The following is a 20930-nucleotide window of genomic DNA, read 5'->3' as shown; positions in this document are numbered from 1 at the left end:
GTCCTCTTATCCACTCACTGGGGATACTGCGGGCTAGAGGGGAAGCAGCAAGTAATGTCTCATCTTGTCCCTGCAGGTGATTTTCATCACAGAGTACATGTCCTCAGGCAGCTTGAAACAGTTCCTGAAGAAGACAAAGAAGAACCACAAGACAATGAATGAAAAGGTAATCTCTCCTCCTGCATGTGTGCCCTGCTTTGACTGGGCACTCTCTAGTCTGGAGAGCTCTTTTCACAGGCCCCTTGCTCATGATTGGGGGTTGCTCTGTCCCTGCCTGTGGTAGAAACTCCATTTAGCTGTCATCTGTGGCAGTCAGCCAGCATAACTAGGGGTGTGTCTCCAGGAAAGCATCAGGCAGGTTGATGCAACTCTGCAGAGGGAATGAGCTAGTTTTGAGAAGTGCACAGATTGTGCACACCTCTCTCTTGTGTGTACCTGAGTGGAAGAGGGGCTCTGCAGTCATCCTAGAGTACAGAAAGAAGGTGGGGGATTTCTCGATCACTGCATGAGTGAAGTGGCTGTGTTGAGCATGGGAGTGGGGATCCCACGGTTACCATTCACCAGTACAGCTGGGATGGGCTGGAGATTAGAGGCCAGGCTGCAGCAGGAGAGGTGCGTTCCTCCAGATGAGCTGAAATGGCAGTAGTTAGTCCTACTTGCTGATTGTGACTTGTACTTTGCCTTGTATTTGTAGGCCTGGAAGCGCTGGTGCACCCAGATCCTCTCTGCTCTCAGGTAGGTGAAGTAGGGAGATGCCCTCTGTATGAATGAATTCTGGAGTTCGGCAGCCTGAGCCAGTCTTCCTGATTAGCTGTGGGATGGAAGAGTGCAGCCTACTAATTAGGCAGTCTAGACAAAACTACTCTTACCACTAGACTTGGTTTCAAATATGATGACCTCCTTCCCCCTCCCTCTTCTGCTGGTAATCCTGCCCTCCCACAGACCAGAGGCAGCTTCAGACTGGTCCTGCAGGCAGCTGGGGACCCTGGTCCTGTGAGCCCCAGATTACTTTTTAAGTTGTAAACTCATTCACCATCTCGCTAACAAGTTACAAAACTAGAGTGAAATATTCACCCTTGCAAAGAGGAAGGCCTGAATCATCCCATCACTACCATTTTTCCAAGCACAGATAACCAGAAATAGTTGGGGATCCAGTGAGTCCCTCAGGCTGCTAACTTGGCTAACAAAAGATGCAGGATAGATATAATCTCTACTTCTGGCTCTTTAAAGAGCCTAGGCCAAGGACTGGGGAATAAGTTCCGGAACTGAGGGCTATCTGCTAAGAACCCCTGGTCTAAACACATGCACCCAAAGACAGTCAGCTCTGGGGATTTAGCTTACCTTGGCTGCATGAAAACTGCTGATGTGCAAGGTATAAATATCTAGTAGGCCAAGGTGTGTCTCTACGGTACCTGAGACCCAGATCAAGAAGGGCCTATCTGACCTGGGAATGTGCATGTGCTAGACTGCATGCTCTCTGTCTAATGTCTGTACAATACTGGGCACCACCTTGGTTCCCAGTAAATAAGGTCAGAATGGGTGTTCCTTTTGGGGGTGGACTCTGCTTTCAGACTTTGGCTTGCCTCAGTATAATGTCTGAACATCTTTGAAACCCTTGTGGCCCATATTCTAACCATGAGAAGTCAGGACAAGTAATTTTTCTCTCCCTTCCCTTCCCACCCCCTCCCCCATTTGTGGTATCCTGGGCTTTTGGGCTCCAAGAGCTAGTCAGAGATGGTTTCCTTTCCTTCTTTCCTGGGGTCCCTTAGCAGGAGCCAATTTTATTTTGTGTCTTATTCTTTGTCTTCTAACCCAAAGACTGTGCACGCCCAGTTCCTGAATTGTATCACCCTGGTATTGTAAATACTCTTGGCATATTGTTCTGTAATGTCGTCTTTCCAGCAGGGCAGGGAGGAGCTGTGGTGTTCCCCTTCCCACTGCACTCTTTTCACTAGTGTTCTGTTCTGAATTTCCAGCTACCTCCACTCCTGTGATCCCCCGATCATCCACGGCAACCTGACCTGTGACACCATCTTTATTCAGCACAATGGACTGATCAAGATTGGGTCAGGTAAGACTCTCCAGAGGTGACCCTCAACAACAAAGCAGTTAACATGGTCAGTCATTAGTGGGCACCTGGTTCCTGAGCTACCAAGAAGCCATTGGAAGGGATATCTCGGGGAATGGGATATCTAAGTACTAGCACTGCCCCTCCCCAGACTGGGGAGAGGGCTGGGCAGGAGGGTCTGTCCTGCCTCTTCTGTTCCTGGGGCACAGAGGGGCTCGGTGGCCCAAATTGCTTTCCCTTCCAGTCAGTTAGGTCTGGGTTTAGTTCGTGTCCCTGAGGCGAGGGATTGAAACTAAAAATGCCACTGGAAAGTCCCAGAGTCTTGGCTCTGGGCAGAGTCCTCAGTTGTTTAAAACTCTCCTCACAATCAGGCCTTCCCCATGGACTACAGTGCCTCTGCCTATTCACACTTAGTCACTCCCCCAGTGCTGTTGATTTTCAAGAACTGCCTGGAAAATTGTCCAGTGAGGCCACATGAGCGCCCTCTTGGGGGCACCAACTGTTCAGAGCCAAAGTTATGGAAGGATTCCGTGGCCCCTACCCCCTTGGTTCCTTTCGCATGGCTAGCTGCTGCAAATGGGGACACAGTTCATCTCGTAGTGATGGCCTTGGCCTGTGCCTAACAGTATTGGTGCACCTGTGCCTTGTCTACCATTGTTCAGACCTCTTACCTCGCCATGCATGACAACCTAGAGTCACTCCTTCTGGTCTGGGCCACAGGACGTTGTCTGACTCAGGCTATGCCTCCAAGCGCAAAGGTGCAGAAAATCGGCTTCCAGTCCAGGAAGCCATCCCCGCTGAAATGTGAATCTCAGAAGTTGGACAGGCTTTTCCTAGGGCAGTGAAGAACAATGTGCCTGCTCTCTGCCTTCATCTCAACTTGTTGCTATTCTTACAGCCTCTAAGACTTTGTCTGCAGCCACGGTGCACTGTCTGACATCTTGGCATACCACCCTCCAGCTCACAATACTGCTGTCTGGTCATTCCATCATCACTAGCAAATCCATCCAAAGGCTTAGGCCCTACCGGATGTATTCAGGCTGACTTGTGACCTGTACCAGTTTGATGCTGCCAGTGTTTGGGGACTTGTCCTTTGAACCTGCTTGTTTCACCTGTCGCCTAAAGAGACCATGCAAACATGATCATGCCTGCAGTTTTTGTGGCTGATCCTCCTTCACTGTGCTCCAAAGGGACACTGGGGTCCTCATCTCAAATGTATACCACACATGGTGTCTGTATTCCTTCCAAATCAGACTACCAAGCTCTGCTTCTCCACGGGGGTTAGACTCCATACAGCAGGTGTCAGAGGCTTTGAACTTGCATAGGATGAAAATGTTGGAAATCCTGTACAGACATTGTATTCCTTGGGGATCACTGCAGAGGGACATCCCCTCCACACCAGTGGATTAGGCTGTGCATTGAGCCTGATTCTCCTTTAGTCAGAGTGGGGAGCTCTCAGGGCCCTGGTGCTGACTCCATTCTTTTTCTGATAAGATCTACATTTGGGAGCACTTCCCAGGAGTTGCATGTCTGATTTCCCCCCTGTTGGCAAACCACTTGCCCACCGTCATTCCCCAAGTTCAGCCCATTGATACTACAGGAAGGATTAGACACCTTAAAGGAGACTTGACTGGATCTGTGAACTACGCCTCCTACCCTTCCTTCTTGGTAAGAATCGCATGCAGCTGCAGGTTTTCTGACTGAGTCAGCACTTCATTCAGAGAAGGACTCTACTCTTGACTTGGCATTTAGATCTGAGGCTTGATTTGGAAGGACAGTTCTTCAGTCTTTAACACTCCTCCTACACCTTCCTGGGGTGTACTGCTTGCTGGACTCCCACAAATTAGACTATGCAGAGGCTGCCTTGAAGAAGGTTGCCATAGGTCTTTGAGTGTCGCCTCTGCATAGTCCTGCTGCCTGCCTGCCTTTGCCTGGGTTTTGTTTCTCTAGTGTGTATTGAAGGAAGTGAAGCAGTTGGAACCCTGCAGCCTTTCTAAGGACAGTGTAGCGCGAAGGTGCACAAGTGGTCTAACAGGTTGCGCTTTCTAAAAGATCTTCCCCCAGCACTGGGGCGGGTATATCCCATAAGCGTGAATATGCAGAGGCAACACTCAGAATTAGTTACTAGTAGGCAGCCACTCACAACTACAGCTTGTCCTGGCTGGGACCTTTTTTCCTTTTTCCTTCCATACAGAAGAAGAATGATCGGAATCTCTCCGATTGAAGCATTTCTTTTAAGTAAAGGAGATGAACACTAAAATGGGGCTATGGTCATAAAAGCTCCCCTCTGTATAGTACTCTCATCCAGCGTGCCCTAGAGTCAGAGCTCAGTGACCACATTCCCACTCCTACAGCGCCCACACAGCTATGGGAGAGAATAGTTAAGTGCATTCCAACTGCGTGATCTCTCTTCCCTCTGACTATGGGAGCCAGCCAAACCAGTGTGACACTCAGATCCTAGGGGCAGTTTATGGTACTCTAGGATCCTTCAGGCAATAAACATGGAACCTATGTTGCCATTTAGTCATTTTTCAGGGACTAGCCAAACTTTGAGAGCCCTTACTGTCCTGTGTAAGTGAAAGGAGTCAGTAAGCAGTTCAGTTCTGACCGTGTGAGGGGGAGCAGTGACTGGCAATGCACAGAAAAGCAGAACTCCAATGCCCCGTGCTGTCCCTCACTGCACTGCTGTGTTAGAACAGCAGGGCACGAAAGTGAGAGCAGGTTCCGTTCTTTGGGCTGAAGCAGCGGGTGAAGCTGGCACTGGAGAGTAGTGGAGCAGGAGGATGGGGGAAGCCGCCACGTTGCCCTGTTTAAAGGAAGAACGCACAACCCCAGCTGGGATGGAAGTGTTAAAGGTGGAGGGTGCTTCTGACTCCTTTAAATAATGTAACGCTATCGATTGGGTGCTGGAGCCTCTAGTGCAGCGGCAGGAGCCCAGGCAGCTTACTGCCTGCCGGGCAGCCTGGTTCCACAGTGCTCCCTGTGCAGTATTTGGAGTTGTGAGGTAGCATGTGCAGTGGCAGGACTGGTCCAGCTCGACTTGCAGTCCTGGAGCAATACAATCCCTTTTCTTCACCCATTCTTCCCAGGCATCCTGACGGGGAGCTGGGACTTGCAAGAAGCCCAGTAGCAGTGTCTCAGAAACTGGTTGTTGGAGGGTGGGGGGAGTGATAAGCGGCAAAGCAGAAAATAGAGCTGTGGATGTAGGGGGTGATCTGAGACCGAGATGGGTTGGTGTGGGATAGTGATAGGTGTAGTGCTGGGGCAGCAGTCCATCTGTTCCTGAGCCCATGTGGTCCTTTGCTCACATAAACAGTGGGTTTAGGGTAGGCAGAGAGGGGAGTCATTAAGGGGACTGGGAAGGCTGCGGCCAGAGCAGGGAGATACCTGCACCTCTTTCTCCCAGTCAGAATGCTGGAGGGAAGAGGGGGGGAGAGAATGTTTTGAGCTACTCTGTGAACTTCTTGTGTTCAGTTGAAATCACCTAGAAATAAAAGCTGCCTGCTTCCCTGTCCATTTCACCAGGTGATGTTCCCAGAGACCCCATCTTACTGTCAGGAGGGCACGGTGGTTCGGATGGTGGTTGCCTTTCCTCTGGCATTGGCTGCAGTGATTATAATCTCTCCGATGATGCAGGGGGCTTTCTTTTCAAAATGCAGCTTGCTTCTGAAGGGGTTGGTGGCCTGGAGAGCCTTTGGGTGGGTCGGGGGAGAAAGGAGCCAGAATGGCAGAGGTGGGGGTGGTGCTGTCTAGGAGGAGGGAGATTCCGGGGATTTGCTAGGTTGGACCTAAGGCGTTGTCAGGCAGGGCCCTTTAGGGCGGAAGGGGGGAGAAGAATGTGATGTGAACTGGGAGCTCCAGTGTGGAGTGTGGCTGGGGGCTTTTCTCTCCAGGTTCACAGACTTTTTGGGAGTCACTTTGTGGGTGTTAGCAGAGACCTGAGCTCAGGGGACTGTGAATGTGAGAGCCAGCCTGTGGTAGCTCTGTAGGTGCATCATTGGGAAGTGTTTGCTCTGGGTGAGCAATACCTTGCACAGCGCAGCTTTTAAATGCATAGCAGAATTGGAAACTCTTAAACTGAAGTCTGGGCCTGCTGACGTATTCTGGGGCTGCCCTCAGTGAAATTTGACTGCGTGGCGTATGGTGCTCCCCCAAAAGATTAAATAGTCATTTCTACAGTGGCTGGGTGTGGGTGGCTTTGGAACATGTTGAACCCAAGGGCTGTAGGGGTAGCTTCGTGGGAGCATCCCAAATATATTTGTAGAGCCTGACTTGGGCCATTCACCACTTGCAACAAGTACCTTTTTGTCCTCTAAACGGGCTTGCTGGGCTCTTGGTTGGATGCAGCCAGTGTGTCTCTGTATACCCCAGCCGCCACTAAATCCCTGCTGTGGGTGCTCGGGGAACATGGGACTTGACCTGAAGTTTGTGTTCATCCGGACAGCAAAACAAATTGAGTGCAAGGCCTGTGGTATGGGTGCGACTGCTAAAATCCATGTAGGTGTTAGCTCTGCTCCCAGCAACATGCTGCCCGTATCTGCCCACTGAGTGTGGGCACAGGGACTGGACAATGGTGGCTGAGTGACATGGTTGGAATTCCAGCCTCCTCAAAAGCCGAGAGCCCCGAACATAATGCCTTGGTCAGTGTGAGAGGCCCCCAGAGCCCACCTCTCCTTTGCTCCTCTGCAGTTCTTGGTGTGTAGAGGCATCGTGCTCCTGGCTTCGCGTCAGCAGGTGTAAGGGTTATTGAGAGGGCAGCCAGCCTCTTCCTTTTGTCCCTGTTTTGCCGTGGTTCTACCCAGCTGTCTGTATTGATGTGAAGTGCTTGCTGTTTCATCAACTCATCGACTTCTATCTTGTTTTACTTCCCGCTTACGGGCTGCTCTGTTACCAACAGTCTTTCATAGGATTTTTGCTAATGGTGAGCAAACTTCTCCGCTCCTGTGATGTGACTGTGTCACTATATATATAATGTTCATTATATATATAGATAGATATATAATATATTATAACTTATATACGGTGTTCCCTTGCTATAAGGCTGGTGTATAAAACGGTCCAGCATAGGCCCCCCTACCAGCAATAGCCCTGTTCTGTGCTGGGAGATAGTCTATTCCTTGTGCTCCCAGCCAAAGCCTTACAGAGAGGGACACTGCCTTGTGTGAAGTCTTTTAAATGTTAGTTCTGTCCCTTCTCCTTGTTCTTAGACTGCACTAGTCTGTGGCCCCCATTGCATGCCAGCTCCTGCATGTCAAGCGAGATAAATGCATTGTTCTGACTGCTCAAAGCCAAGCTCTCCATGTACATCCGGCTCTTACCTGCTGCTGCTGCTCTGCAGGGCTTGGCTGAGGGCCAGACTTAGACCAGACTCTGCTTCTTGCTCGGACACCCTGCCGCTTGCCTGTAGCTTCGTTAATCCCATAGACATTTTGTTTTCAATCTGAATGTCTCAATGAAATGTGTTCTGCACCTGGTGGCTAGACAGATCTTCCACCCAAGTGAGCCCTGGCTGTGAAATGAGGCCCATCTATCCCTAGCCAGGCTTTTGGCGTTCAGTGAGCTCACCCGAGCTCACCTGCGTGTTTGTGGGCAGGGAGTTTGCTGAAGCTTTTGGGTGGAGCAATGGGAGGGGCTGTTGGATTGCCCCCTTGCTTTGCTTAGTTTATAACCATGTTGGGTTTGACATGAGGGAAACAAACGAGGAGTTCACCCTTAGTGATCCTGTTCCACCTTCTGTCAAACGGGAATGAGTATGGGGCAATGCTCCGCTTTCCCCTAACCCTAGTCACCACCACTTAAGGGCCTGTCAGAATAAACTCTGTGGGTTCCCCATGTCTGCAGATATTTTACAGTAGGGGTGGACCAAAGCCTCTCCCAAGGTGGCTGATCCTGAGTCCCATTGGGTTAATGGTGAAGTTATTGGGCATCATGTGGCCTTAGCAGTATAGCAGATCTCCTCCTCTTTCCAGAGGCTGACCTGCGAGGGAGCTAGGAATTAGGTGGCACCATATTGTACTGAGTCTGGCTCTGAAGGGTCAAGTGACTGGACAAATCCCTCTCCGCAGCAGGCTGCTCAAGTGGGGGGGCAAGGTGGGGCACACAGGAAGCGCAGTCTCAGTAAGCACATTACGGCACTACAATGGGGACAAAATGCAGCCTGTTGTTGGGAGCAGCCTCACCACCATCACCCAGAAAATCCTTCTGCACTGGGCACTGATCACCCACCTAATGGCTGCAGGGCTTGGAGCCCTCAGGAGGTGTTACTGCTAACGCTTCATAGTTATTATACCATCCTGCCTATAAACAAAACCAAGATCTCAACTGATAACGTAAGGCAGTGCCCCCTGGGAAATGCTGTCTTGTCAGCTACTCAGTGGTCTTGGAGACACCTGCGAAGGGGGAAAAAACCTCATGGGACCTCAGTTTTGCTGCCACAGCCCTGAGACCTCCTTTGAACCCCAGGCGTTCTCAGCCAGTCTCTTGAGAGCTAGACCAAAAGACTGGAATGAGTTTTACTGCATTATCCCTGCACACTTTTGGCTTGTGACAGCTGGGAATTAGGCTCCTCAGTCACTTGGGTGCACTTGAAAATGTTAGCCAGTGTGTAGCTGTTCTTCATGCATCCAGTTGGACTTGGTCATTTTTTCCACTCTTTGAATTTGTCACCTGGTGTTCAGAGTATGTCAGATTGTCATTTTCATATCTCGGCATGTAAGTAGCATTTGTCACTGCACAGTGCAAGTGTTTAGTGTTGCAAGAGCTAGGACAGACTAAACAATCCCAGTTCTCTCAGCCTCTCCTCATAAGTCATGTGCTCCAGCCCCCTGATCATTTTTGTTGCCCTCCACTGGACTCTTTCCAATTTTTTTCCACATCCTTCTTGTAGTGTGGGGCCCAAAACTGGACACAGTACTCCAGATGAGGCCTCACCAATGTCAAATAGAGGGGAATGATCACGTCCCTCGATCTGCTGGCAATGCCCCTACTTATACAGCCCAAAATGCCGTTAACCTTCTTGGCAACAAGGGCACACTGTCGACTCATATCCAGCTTCTCATCCACTGTGACCCCCTAGGTCTTTTTTGCAGAACTGCTTCCCAGCCATTCGATCCCTAGTCTGTAGCAGTGCATGGGATTCTTCCGTCCGAAGTGCAGGACTCTGCACTTGTCCTTGTTGAACCTCATCAGGTTTCTTTTGGCCCAATCCTCCAATTTGTCTAGGTCCCTCTGTATCCTATCCCTACCCTCCAGCGTATCTACCACTCCTTCCAGTTTAGGGTCATCTGCAAACTTGCTGAGAGTGCAGTCCACACCATCCTCCAGATCGTTAATGAAGATATTGAACAAAACCGGCCTCAGGACCGACCCTTGGGGCACTCTGCTTGATACCGGCTGCCAACTAGACATGGAACCATTGATCACTACCCGTTGAGCCCGATGATCTAGCCAGCTTTCTATCCACCTTACAGTCCATTCATCCAGCCCATACTTCTTTAACTTGGCGGCAAGAATACTGTGGGAGACCGTATCAAAAGCTTTGCTAAAGTCAAGGAATAACACATCCACTGCTTTCCCCTCATCCACAGAGCCAGTTATCTCATCATAGAAGGCAATTAGGTTAGTCAGGCATGACTTGCCCTTGGCGAATCCATGCTGACTGTTCCTGATCACTTTCCTCTCCTCCAAGTGCTTCATAATTGATTCCTTGAGGACCTGCTCCATGATTTTTCCAGGGACTGAGGTGAGGCTGACTAGCCTGTAGTTCCCCGGATCCTCCTCCTTCCCTTTTTTAAAGATGGGCACTACATTAACCTTTTCCCAGTCATCCGGGACCTCCCCGGATCGCCATGAGTTTTCAAAAATAATGGCCAATGGTTCTGCAATCACATCCACCAACTCCTTTAGCACCCTCGGCTGCAGCGCATCCGGCCCCATGGACTTGTGCTCATCCAGTTTTTTTAAATAGTCCCAAACCACTTCTTTCTCCACAGACGGCTGGTCACCTCCTCCCCATACTGTGCTGCCCAGTGCAGCAGTCTGGGAGCTGACCTTGTTTGTAAAGACAGAGGCAAAAAAATCATTGAGTACATTAGCTTTTTCCACATCCTCGGTCACTAGGTTGCCTCCCTCATTCAGTAGGGGGCCCACACTTTCCTTGACCACCTTCTTGTTGCTAACATACCTGAAGAAACACTTCTTGTTACTCTTAATATTCCTTGCTAGCTGCAACTCCAAGTGTGATTTGGCCTTCCTGATTTCACTCCTGCATGCCTAAGCCATATTTTTATACTCCTCCCTGGTCATTTGTCCAATCTTCCACTTCTTGTAAGCTTCTTTTTTGCGTTTAAGATCAGCAAGGATTTCACTGTTAAGCCAAGCTGGTCGCCTGCCATATTTACTATTCTTTCTACACATCAGGATATTTTTTTCCTGCAACCTCAATAAGGATTCTTTAAAATACAGCCAGCTCTCCTGGACCCCTTTGCCCTTCATGTTATTCTCCCAGGGGATCCTGCCCATCAGTTCCTTGAGGGAGTCAAAGTCTGCTTTTCTAAAGTCCAGGGTAAATATTTTGCTGCTCTCCTTTCTTCCTTGTGTCAGCATCCTGAACTCAACTATCTCATGGTCACTGCCTCCCAGGTTCCCATCCGCTTTGGCTTCCACTACTAATTCTTCCCTGTTTGCGAGCAGCAGGTCAAGAAGAGCTCTGCCCCTAGTTGGTTCCTCCAGCACTTGCACCAGGAAATTGTCCCCTACACTTTCCAAAAACTTCCTGGATTGTCTGTGCACCGCTGTATTGCTCTCCCAGCAGATATCAGGGTGATTAAAGTCTCCCATGAGAACCAGGGCTTGTGATCTCGTAACCGGAAGAAAGCCTCGTCCACCTCATCCCCCTGGTCTTGTGGTCTATAGCAGACTCCGACCACGACATCACCCTTCTTGCTCACACTTCTAAACTTAACCCAGAGACTCAGGTTTTTCTGCAGTTTCATACTGGAGTTCTGAGCAATCATACTGCTCTCTGACATAGAATGCAACTCCCCCACCTTTTCTGTCCTGCCAGTCCTTCCTGAACAGTTTATATCCAACTATGACAGTACTCCAGTCATGTGATTTATCCCACCAGGTCTCTGTTATTTCAATCACATCATAATTCCTTAACTGTGCCAGGACTTCCAGTTCTCCCTGCTTGTTTCCCAGGCTTCTTGCATTTGTGTATAGGCACTTAAGATAACTCGCTGATTGTCCTGCTTTCTCAGTCTGAGACAGGAGTCCTCCCCTCTCGCGCTCTCCTGCTCGTGCTTCCTCTTGGCATCCCACTTACCTCAGGGATTTGTTCTCCTTCCCCCGGTGAACCTAGTTTAAAGCCCTCCTCACTAGGTTAGCCAGCCTGCTTGTGAAGATGCTCTTCCCTCTCTTCGTTAAGTGGAGCCATCTCTGCCTAACACTCCTCCTTCTTGGAACACCATCCCCTGGTCAAAGAATCCAAAGCCTTCTCTCCGACACCACCTGCGTAGCCATTCATTGACTTCCACGATTCGATAATCTCTACCCAGACCTTTTCCCTGCACAGGGAGGATGGAGGAGAACAGCACTTGCGCCTCAAACTCCTTTATCCTTTAGCTCATGACCACATTGTTCTTGACCTAATGACAAACTCCTATAGACATAGGACAGTGATATGGTCAATTAAACTGTTGCCAAGAACCCAGAGATCATTAAAGAACTGAAACTATCCGATTATACAGAGCCTTCGCCTGATACCACTTGTGTTGAACACACAATATTCAGGGGTGTGGCAGAAACAATAAGGATAAATGTATATCTGTAGAATCCTAGGAGGGGAGATAATGATCCAAATAGAACATGCCAGAGCTATGAAAACATTGGAACTAAAAGAACACCCACTCCTACATGGAAATGACTAACACGCATGATCAAAGTGATAGGTGAACATAGCAACAGAGAGAGTGAATGGAATATTGTTTAAGAGCTTTCTACTTTTGTCCAAGTAATCAAGCCAGTGCAGCTTTGGCCTGGCAGCTAAATAACATGTTCATTTCTGAAAATCTACAAAGGGTACTAGCCATACCAGCCCATTCCACAGGGAACAATTTGCCAAGTACTTACGAGGCCTTATCCTAAACTTCTGGAAATGCTCATTAGGAACCAATTACAGAGCAGACCTCTTCCTAGATTAGCTGAGGAAGAAGCTGAAGCAAAGATGTATTGAGCCCCAAGAATTCAAGCAAGTGATTTTTAAACTTAAAAAGCTTGTTTTACAAAAAAGCACCATCTGTAAAGATGGGAAAGAATTTTAATATCAAACTTATAGAAGAGTAAAATAACCATGGAAACGCTGTATCATGTTAAATGTGAGAAATGTAAACGCCACCTGACTGGATCTGTGGAAGGCACACAGCTGACTCCAATTTGTGTTGGAAAGTCTATGGCATCTTTGGCGCAGTAGCCTGCATATAGTGGAAGACAGGCAATCCTTGCATTCTGGGGAAGGTTTAAAACCGAATTGTAGAGACTGCACAAATTAAATACCCTGTTGTGACACACTGTACCTCAAAATAGCACGCTGGAACTCCCATATTGACCACTATAATAGGATTGATACTTCTATTTGGTGTCCTCTGCCTCTGTATTGCCACTGACAGCAACACTAAACTATGTACACGTTATGGACTGCACACAACATAAATCCCACCCCTTGATCCTAATGATGCACAAGTTATACAGTAGAATTTGGGACGTGATGGCGGGATGTCTGTCTTGGGGAGAGAGAGACCTAATCGTTAAATCATATTCGTGAAAAAGGTTGTCAGAGGTCATGCTGCTGTGTCAGCTTAAATCACTCCAACTTTGTACATTCTCAACACCAACATTAACACCCACAAAATAGTTTCCAGGTTCTGAATCAAACTAGATGCTCCATAAATTGTCGTTAAACTTATTCAGAATCATAGATTTTATTTTTAAGACAAGAGACAATTAAATCAGGTTTGACAGTCTGTATATTACAGGCCACAGAACTTCATCCAGTATTGAGTAATGACTGAAGCATATCTTCCAGAAAAGCATCTCTCATTCATTCAATGTGTGGCCCACATATTTACTGCACACCATCCAAACCCTGCACTGAATACACTGTTTGTTTATTTATTCATTCAGTCGTGGGTTTTCTATGGCACTCTTATAATTGAACCTTAGTTCTTTACAAGAATTAATCCATTTTTCACCACGTCCCTGAGAGATGGTGGTATCCCCATTTTACACATGGGGTTCTGAGGCACAGATTAAAGCCCAAACTGTCAAGTGTCAGCTAATTTTGGGTGCTCCGTTTTGAGAAGCGATGGGCCTCAGTCGTCAGACTAAGCGTTTTATAGGACTTTACCTGTTCAGAGGAGAGCTCTCATTGATTTCAGTTGCATCTGTGAGCGTTCGCACTTCTGTAAATCAGATCCTGGGTGACTAAGTTGAGTACCCAGAAAATGGGAAACAGTGGCCCAGCTGTGAAAGGTTTGGTGTCTGTAACGGGCCCAGCTTCATGTAGTTTCTCTGTGTGGCAGAGGCATGGATAAAATCCAGTTCCCCAGGGCAGCATTCAGTTGCTTTAACCATGAGACTGTGGTTTCTTTTTCTGCAATCCCCTGCCTCATTCAGTACGTACCTTGCAACTCCTGCAAATGATGAGGCATTGGTCCTGTAGACAACAGCCTCGTTCACTGCACATCCCTGATTCATTCCCAGAGCAAGTCTGTCCAGTGTGTATGCTGCGGGTGGTGGCGGGGGAGAAAATGTCATCAGACAATTAAAGATGTAATTCGTGCACACAAGGGAGATGCCTTTGAGTTGCACAAGGAACTTTAATATTGGTATTTCCTAACTTGAGTGTTAGGAACTTAGGTGAAGTTCTTTTCAAACAAACCCTTAAATTAAAAAACAAATCACATAGAACAATATTGATTCCCACCCTGGCTCATCAGCAAGTTTGGGATCTCCGATCCTCAGCACAGCCCTCTGCCACTTGAGTAACTGGTAAGAGTAGGAGGCTTATGTTCAGCATGGACCTGGCGCTAGAGGGGATGAGACTAGACAGCAGAGGAATGCCACAGCTCAGTAACGAGTCCAGTTCCAAGGTTTGTAGGACAGCGAACATGCTACAGTGGTTAGACCCTTCTCTGGAGCGATTGCCCCCATCTCTTGCCCATGTTCTCTGCTCCTGTCCTTCCCTGCCCCCTTTTCTCTGCCCCTTGGTGCTCTGGCTTCTGCCCTCTGCCTAGTGTTTCATTCCACCATCCCTCTGCATCTGGCTTGCTGCCTGGGCACTAGCAGGGGGAGCATTCACAGCATAGGAGACAGTCTCCCAGCTCTCATGTCTGGTGCCTGGTGCCATAGCAGCCCCTGGCAGGAGCAGTTGCAAGGTAAGTCCTGCTCAGCCCCTTCAGACCTGGCATGGAGCATGCTCAGTTACTCTGTGGGATTGTACATCGATTCATGGCTTAAAGTCAGAAGGGATCACTGTGGTCATCTGTCTGATCTCCTGTATAACACAGGCTAGAGGCCTGCCCTGAATTAATTCCTGTTTGAACTAGGGCAAAGCTTGTAGAAAAACATCCAGTCGTTATTTAAAAGGTAGAGAATCCACCGCAGCCCTTTGGTAAGCAGTTCCCAAAGTGGTTAATCTTCCCAGTTAAAAACATGCCTTATTTCCAGTCTGAATTGGTCTAGCTTCAGATTCCAGTCCTTGGGTCTTGTTAGACTTTCGTCTGTTGCATTTCAAATTTCTGTTCCCCATGTATGTACTTGTATTCTGTAATAGTCACCCCTTAATCTTCTCGTTGCTGAGCTAAATAGATTGAGCTCCTGGAATCTCTTGCTGTAAGACATGTTCTGTAATTCTTTAATTGTTCTTGTGGCTCTTCTCTGAACCCTCTTAAATTTATCAACCTTCTTGAATTGCAGACCCCACTATTGGACATAGTATTCCAGTAACAGTTGCACCAGTAATAGAACCTCTCTGCTTCTACCTGAGATTCCCCTGTTTATGCATCCAAGGATTGCATTAGCCCTTCTAGCCAAGCATCACATTGAGAGTTTATGTTCAGCTGATAATCACCATGGTCCCCAAGCCTTTTTCAGACTCCCTGCTTCCTAGAATAGAGTCCACTGTCTTGTATATACAGCCTGCATTCTTTGTTCCTAGATGTGACTTTACTGTCCTCACTGAAATGCATTTTGTTTGCTTGCATGCAGCTTACCAAGCAGTCCAGATTGCTCGGTATCTGTGACCTGTCCTCTTGATTATTTACCACTCTCCTATCTTGTGTGTCATCTTGAAATGTCATCAGTGATGATTTTGTTTTATTCCAGGTCACTGAAAAAGATACCATGTAGCCTAGGGCTTGAAATCAAATCCTGTGGCACCCAGCTAGAGAAACTCATTTGATTTATAGATTTCAAGGCTAGAAGGGACTATTGTGATCTTCTCGTCTGACCTGCTTGTAACGTAGGCCAGAGAACTTTCCTAAAAGCATCCAATCTTGATTTAAAAATTGTCAATGATGGCAAATTCTCCACAACCTTTGATAAATTGTTGGTGGTTTAATTACCCTTACTGTCCAAAAAAAAAAAAAAATCTTATTTCTGGTCTGAATTTGTCTAGGTTGGGATCTCACAACAAATTTTTTCATGGCCTCTGACAATTTTTCCTAAAATACTTAATTAACTCTAGAAAAAATAAATAAATATGCACATATACATGTTCAAATTATAATAATTTATTTCTGTAGGTTTTTTATTGCAGACTCAATAATCTAGTGTCTATATTCCTTACTGGACCTAAACAGAATAGACACAAATACTGAGCTTTGCATGTTTCGATTTTTTTAAGTTGATTTTTTTTTTTTTCAGACTTGCTAGCTAGTAAGCTTGCTACTGTGAAAATTGGTAGTTGTATATTTGTTAATATAACTTTTCACAGCAGACTTACTCAGCTCCAGCAAGCTGGAGGACAAATTAAGCCCTGGATGGGGAGATGGATAGGGAGTTGGGGGTTGGGGGTGGGGGGTGGGGTGGAGCATGGGTCAGGGCAATCAATGGTAGGAAGGTGAGCCTGGGGCTGGAGCCTGGGATCCCGCTGCACAGCTGTGGGTTGGAGGAGGCAGTGGGGTCGGGGCAACATGGGAGGGTGAGCCCGAAGCCCGGTGGTTGGGGGATGGAGCCCACCGTTGCACAGCTAGAGGCCGCCGCCGCCCACCACCACCACCACCACCAGGAAGGTGGAGAACACATACTGGTTGCCTGCTCCTACACTGTTTGGGACTCTGGAAGGGGGTAGGGACCAGGGCCTGGGGGAGGGTCCACTGCTCTTCCCCCCCCCCCCCCCCATCATCACCCAGGAGACTGTGGCCACAAGAAAAGCCCCTGGTGGCCGGATACGTCCATGGTGGCCGCATTTGAGAAACACTGGTCTAGCTTCGACTGCCAACCATAGAATCATGTTATACCTTTGTATGCTAAATCGAAGAGCTTGTTGTTTAATATTTGTTCTCCATGTAGATACTTATAGATTATCAACTCACCCCTTAACCCTCTCTTTAAGATGAATAAATTGAGCTCTTTGAGTCTATCACTATAAGACCTGTTTTTTCATCCTTTAGTCATTCTTGTGGCTCTTCTCAGAACCATCTCCAGTTGATAAACATATTTCTTGAATTGTGCACAGCAGAACTGGATACAGTAATCCAGTAGTGGTCACACCAGGGCCAAATACACAGGTAAAATAACCTCTTTGCTCCTATTTGAGATTCCCCTATTTATGCATCCAATGATCGCATTAGCCCTTTTGGACACAGCATCTCATGACTGGGAGCTCATGTTCAGCTGGTAATCCACTACAACCCCCACATCTTTCTCCGAGTCACTGCTTCCCCGGATAGAGTCCCCCATCCTATAAATGTGGCCGACATTCTTTGTTCCTGGATGGATACATTTACGTTAACACACACTTCTTGCTTGCACCCAGCTTTCCAAGCAATCCAGAATAAGTGACCGATCTTCTAATTTTTGTGTCATCTATGAACTTTATCAGTGATGGTTTTATATTTTCTTCCATGGGAATAGCGGGCCCGCCCTCCCATGGCGCTCCGGCTGGTCGGGGAGAGAGGGGCCCCTGCCGGGCTCGCCGCCCTCCCCCCGGCGCTCTGGCCGGTCAGGAAGAGCGGAGCCCTGGCCGGGCTCTCCGCCCTCCTCCCGGCGCTCCGGCCGGTCGGGGAGAGCGGAGCCGCCCTCCCCCGGCGCTCTGGCTGGCCGGGGAGAGCGGGGCCGCGGCCGGGCTCGCCGCCCTCCTCTGCCTCCGGGGGGCGCTCAGTTATGTCGTGCTAGCGGTTTCATCTGACCCTTCAGAATGTTCATTACTCAACATTAACTTCATGCTATGCTCTCTGGGATGTTAGTGGTGCAGTGAGTTGCCCAATTCGAGAGAGAGCATCGATAGACGTCAGAAGGGATCATTATGAACATCCAGTCTGACCACCTGCATCACACCAGCCAGAATACCCCACCCAGTAGTTCCTGCATCAAGCTGTGACTTCTGTTTGAGTTGTAACAAATCTTTAAAAGGATCTCCAGCCTTGATTTAAAGATTCCAAGTGAGGGAAAATCTGCTATGTCCGTAGGTAAGTTTTTTCCAGTGGTTAATTACGCTCGCTGTTTTTTGTATTTTTTTGAAATTTTTTTTTTAAGTGACCCATATTTCTAGTCTGGATTTCTTTAGCTTCAGCTTCGAGCTGTTGGATCTTGTTCTGCCTTTTTTTCCTAGTTTGAAGAGTAGTCTGTTGCTGTGATGACGTGCTTGAATTCTTTATGGATTGTGTCCATATCAGTCTTTCTGTGGTTTTGCCCAGGACAAATGTCAGGCTAACTGGTCTGTAGTTACCTGGCTCATAAAGGTTTACCCTTTTTAAATACTGGCAGCATTTTTCCAGTCCTTTGGAATGTCCCTGGTGCTCTAACATTTGTAAAACATCAATATTAATGGTTCAGAGAGCTCCTCAGCCAATTACTTTAAAACTCTTTTTGGGTGCAGGTCATCTAGTCCTGCAGATTTAAAAACACTGAATTTTAACTGTTTCGGTTTATTATTCTCCCTGTTTACTGATGGAGCTTGGATCTGAAGTTTTGCCTTGGTTGAGAAATTTTGCTTGATTTGCCCGCTGAAGTACCTGGACTGAACTGAATGGCTGAATTCTAACTGTTGTTCCAAAGAGGTGCACGTCTCCTTGTTCAGCATTTAAGGCCATGTTCTCTCTCACTCAAGGTCACTATTTTGTGAGCTTTCCTGTGAAGTGATAATTATAACATACCAAAAAAGTAATGGGGGTTTGAAACCATAGTGCCTTCTGGCAATTGTGAACATTGAGTACTAACCTGATGAGGCAGGATAGCCCTGCGAGTGGGTAAGGCAGTGGTGTATCTGAATTGAAGGTGCAGCTTAACCTGGCTGAAGCCGAAGCGAGAGATGTGATCTCTTGGGCAATGCTGCACAGCACCTAAAGTGTAAAGTAATCCAGTGTACTGGGCATGTTTGGGCATTTTGTTCTTGGGGACCCCTTCGGTGGGGGAGTGCCCTTGGAATGGGTCAGTCCATGACAGTTCAAGTGCAGTGCTTTTCTTCTGATTGATATAATCTTGTGCAGGGGCATGAGCTGCTGCAGTTGATCCACTTGTTGCCATGTTAGTTATGAATGAAACTAGAAAGAGCAGCGGTTTTGTTCCCAAAGTCCGGGCCCTTTGTTTTTCAAGCACTAAGTTACTCTGGCGTTGCGGTCAGATAATGTAAGTTCTTTCAGATTCATGGCTGTCCGATAATTAATCCAGCTCGCTGCCTGTGACTGCGCTTTGCACTGTTTGGGGATGGTAACACTTAACAACTGGATGGGTCTTCGGCACAAGCTTCACCCTCCGGCTTGACACCTTGATCAGAATGAGTCGATATCTGTGCATGAGCTTTTCCAGCTTTTGCTGGTTAACTGTCTGTCTTCAGTTTATTGCAAACTGAAAAGGTCATCTCATAGCACTGCTGGTCTGCAGCCCTTAAGGTAGATCTCCCATGTGACAGCATTTGGATGTAAAATGCTTGGGTTCTCAAAATGTGGCAGACGCTCCGCTTGCACCTTTCTGAGATGTTTCCTCTCCAACTTTGATTCCACATTTAATAGCTGTAAACTTTGCTTTGTCACAGTGGCTCTGAAGTCATGTTCTCCAAGTCTCTGATGCCCTCCTTAATCCAGCTGCATCAAGGTTCATGAGTGGAGTGAGCTGTGAAATGTCTCATGCTTTGGCAGATGTATGCAAGTGTGAGAGACTAATCTTTCTACAGCTTAAGAACATAAGAATGGTGGTACTGGGCCAGACAAGTGGTCCATCTAGCCCAGTATCCCATCTTCAGACAGTGGACCGTGCCAGGTGCTTCAGAGGGAATAAATAGAAGAGAGAAATTTATAGTGATCCCCTGTCATCCTTTCCCAACTTCTGACAGTTGGAGGTTCAGGGACACCAGCACATGGGATTGAGTCCCTGGCTATCTTGGCTGATAGCCATTGATGGACCTATCCTCCAGGAACTTATCTAGTTCTTTTTGGAACCCAGTTATACTTTTGATCTTCACAATATCCTATGGCAATGAGTTCCACAGATTGACTCTGTGTTTTGAAGAACTTTCTTATGTTTGTTTTTAAACCTGCTGCCTATTAATTTCATTGGATGACCCCTGATTTGTATGTTAGGTGAAGGGGTAGATAACACTTTCTCCACACCAGTCGTGATTTTATTAGACGTCTGTCATATCCCCTCTTAGACATCTTTTTTCCAAGCTGAACAGCTTGTCTTTTTTTAATCTTTCCTTATATGGACACAGTTCCATACCCCTAATTTTTGTAGCCTTTCTCGATACCATATCAAATTCTAATAGGTCTTTTTTTGAGATGAGGTGACCAAAAGTGCACACGGTATTCAACACGTGGGCATACTATGGATTTCTGTAGTGGCATTATGATATCTTCTGTTGTCTTATCTATCCCTTTCCTAATGGTTCAGAACATTGTTAGCTTTTTTTGACTGCTGCTGCTGCACATTGAACAGTTTTATAGAACTATTCGGGTGCCTCCAAGAATTCTTTCTTGAGAGGTAACAGCTAATCTATACCCCGTCATTTTGTATGTATAGTTGGGATTATCTTTTCCAAAATGCATTCCTTTGTATTTATCAACATTGAATTTCATCTACTATTCTGTTGCCTAGTCATCCAGTTTAGTGAGTTCCCTTTGTGACTCTTCGCGGTCGGGTTTGGGCTTACCTATCTTGAGTAATTTTGTATTCTCTGAAAACGTTGCCACCTCACTATTCACTCTTTTCCAGGTCATTTTATGAATATGTTGAATGGAACTGGTCCCAATACAGTTCCTTGGGGAACCCCACTATTTACCTCTCTCCACTGTGAAAACTGACTATTCGTTCCTACCCTTTGTTTCTTATATTTTGACCAGATATTGATCCATGAGAGGACCTCCCCTCGTATCCCTGTCTACTTACTTTGCTTAGGAGCCTTTGGTGAGAGACCTTGTCAAAGGCTTTCTGAAAGTCCAAGTTACACTATCCACTAGATCACCCTTGTCTACGTGCTTGTTGACTCCCTCAGAGATTCCTAATGGATTGGTGAGGCATGATTTCCCTTTACAAAAGCTGTGTTGACTCTTTCCCAACAGATTGTGTACATCTACGTGTCAAATAATGCTGTTCTTTACTATTGTTTCAACTGATTTGCCTGATACTGAAGTTAGGCTTACTGGCT

At 47.3% G+C, this 20930-nt stretch overlaps 1 protein-coding gene across 2 annotated transcripts in view; it reads left to right on the top strand.

Annotated features, from left to right (window-relative positions):
• NRBP1 (nuclear receptor binding protein 1) overlaps nucleotides 1-20930 on the top strand; it is a 79634-nt gene that overhangs the window by 31642 nt on the left and 27062 nt on the right. For both annotated transcript variants that reach the window (XM_054022322.1, XM_054022321.1), the window contains exons 5-7: nucleotides 77-166; nucleotides 695-735; nucleotides 1977-2071. In XM_054022322.1, coding sequence (XP_053878297.1) covers nucleotides 77-166; nucleotides 695-735; nucleotides 1977-2071 — 226 coding nt within the window. The remainder of the gene's footprint in view (nucleotides 1-76; nucleotides 167-694; nucleotides 736-1976; nucleotides 2072-20930) is intronic.

This window comes from Malaclemys terrapin, chromosome 3 (assembly GCF_027887155.1).
Source record: "Malaclemys terrapin pileata isolate rMalTer1 chromosome 3, rMalTer1.hap1, whole genome shotgun sequence".
Classification (NCBI taxonomy): domain Eukaryota; kingdom Metazoa; phylum Chordata; order Testudines; family Emydidae; genus Malaclemys; species Malaclemys terrapin.
The sequence above is the reverse complement of the archived record's forward strand: the minus strand, read 5'-3'. Positions and strand labels throughout refer to the sequence as shown.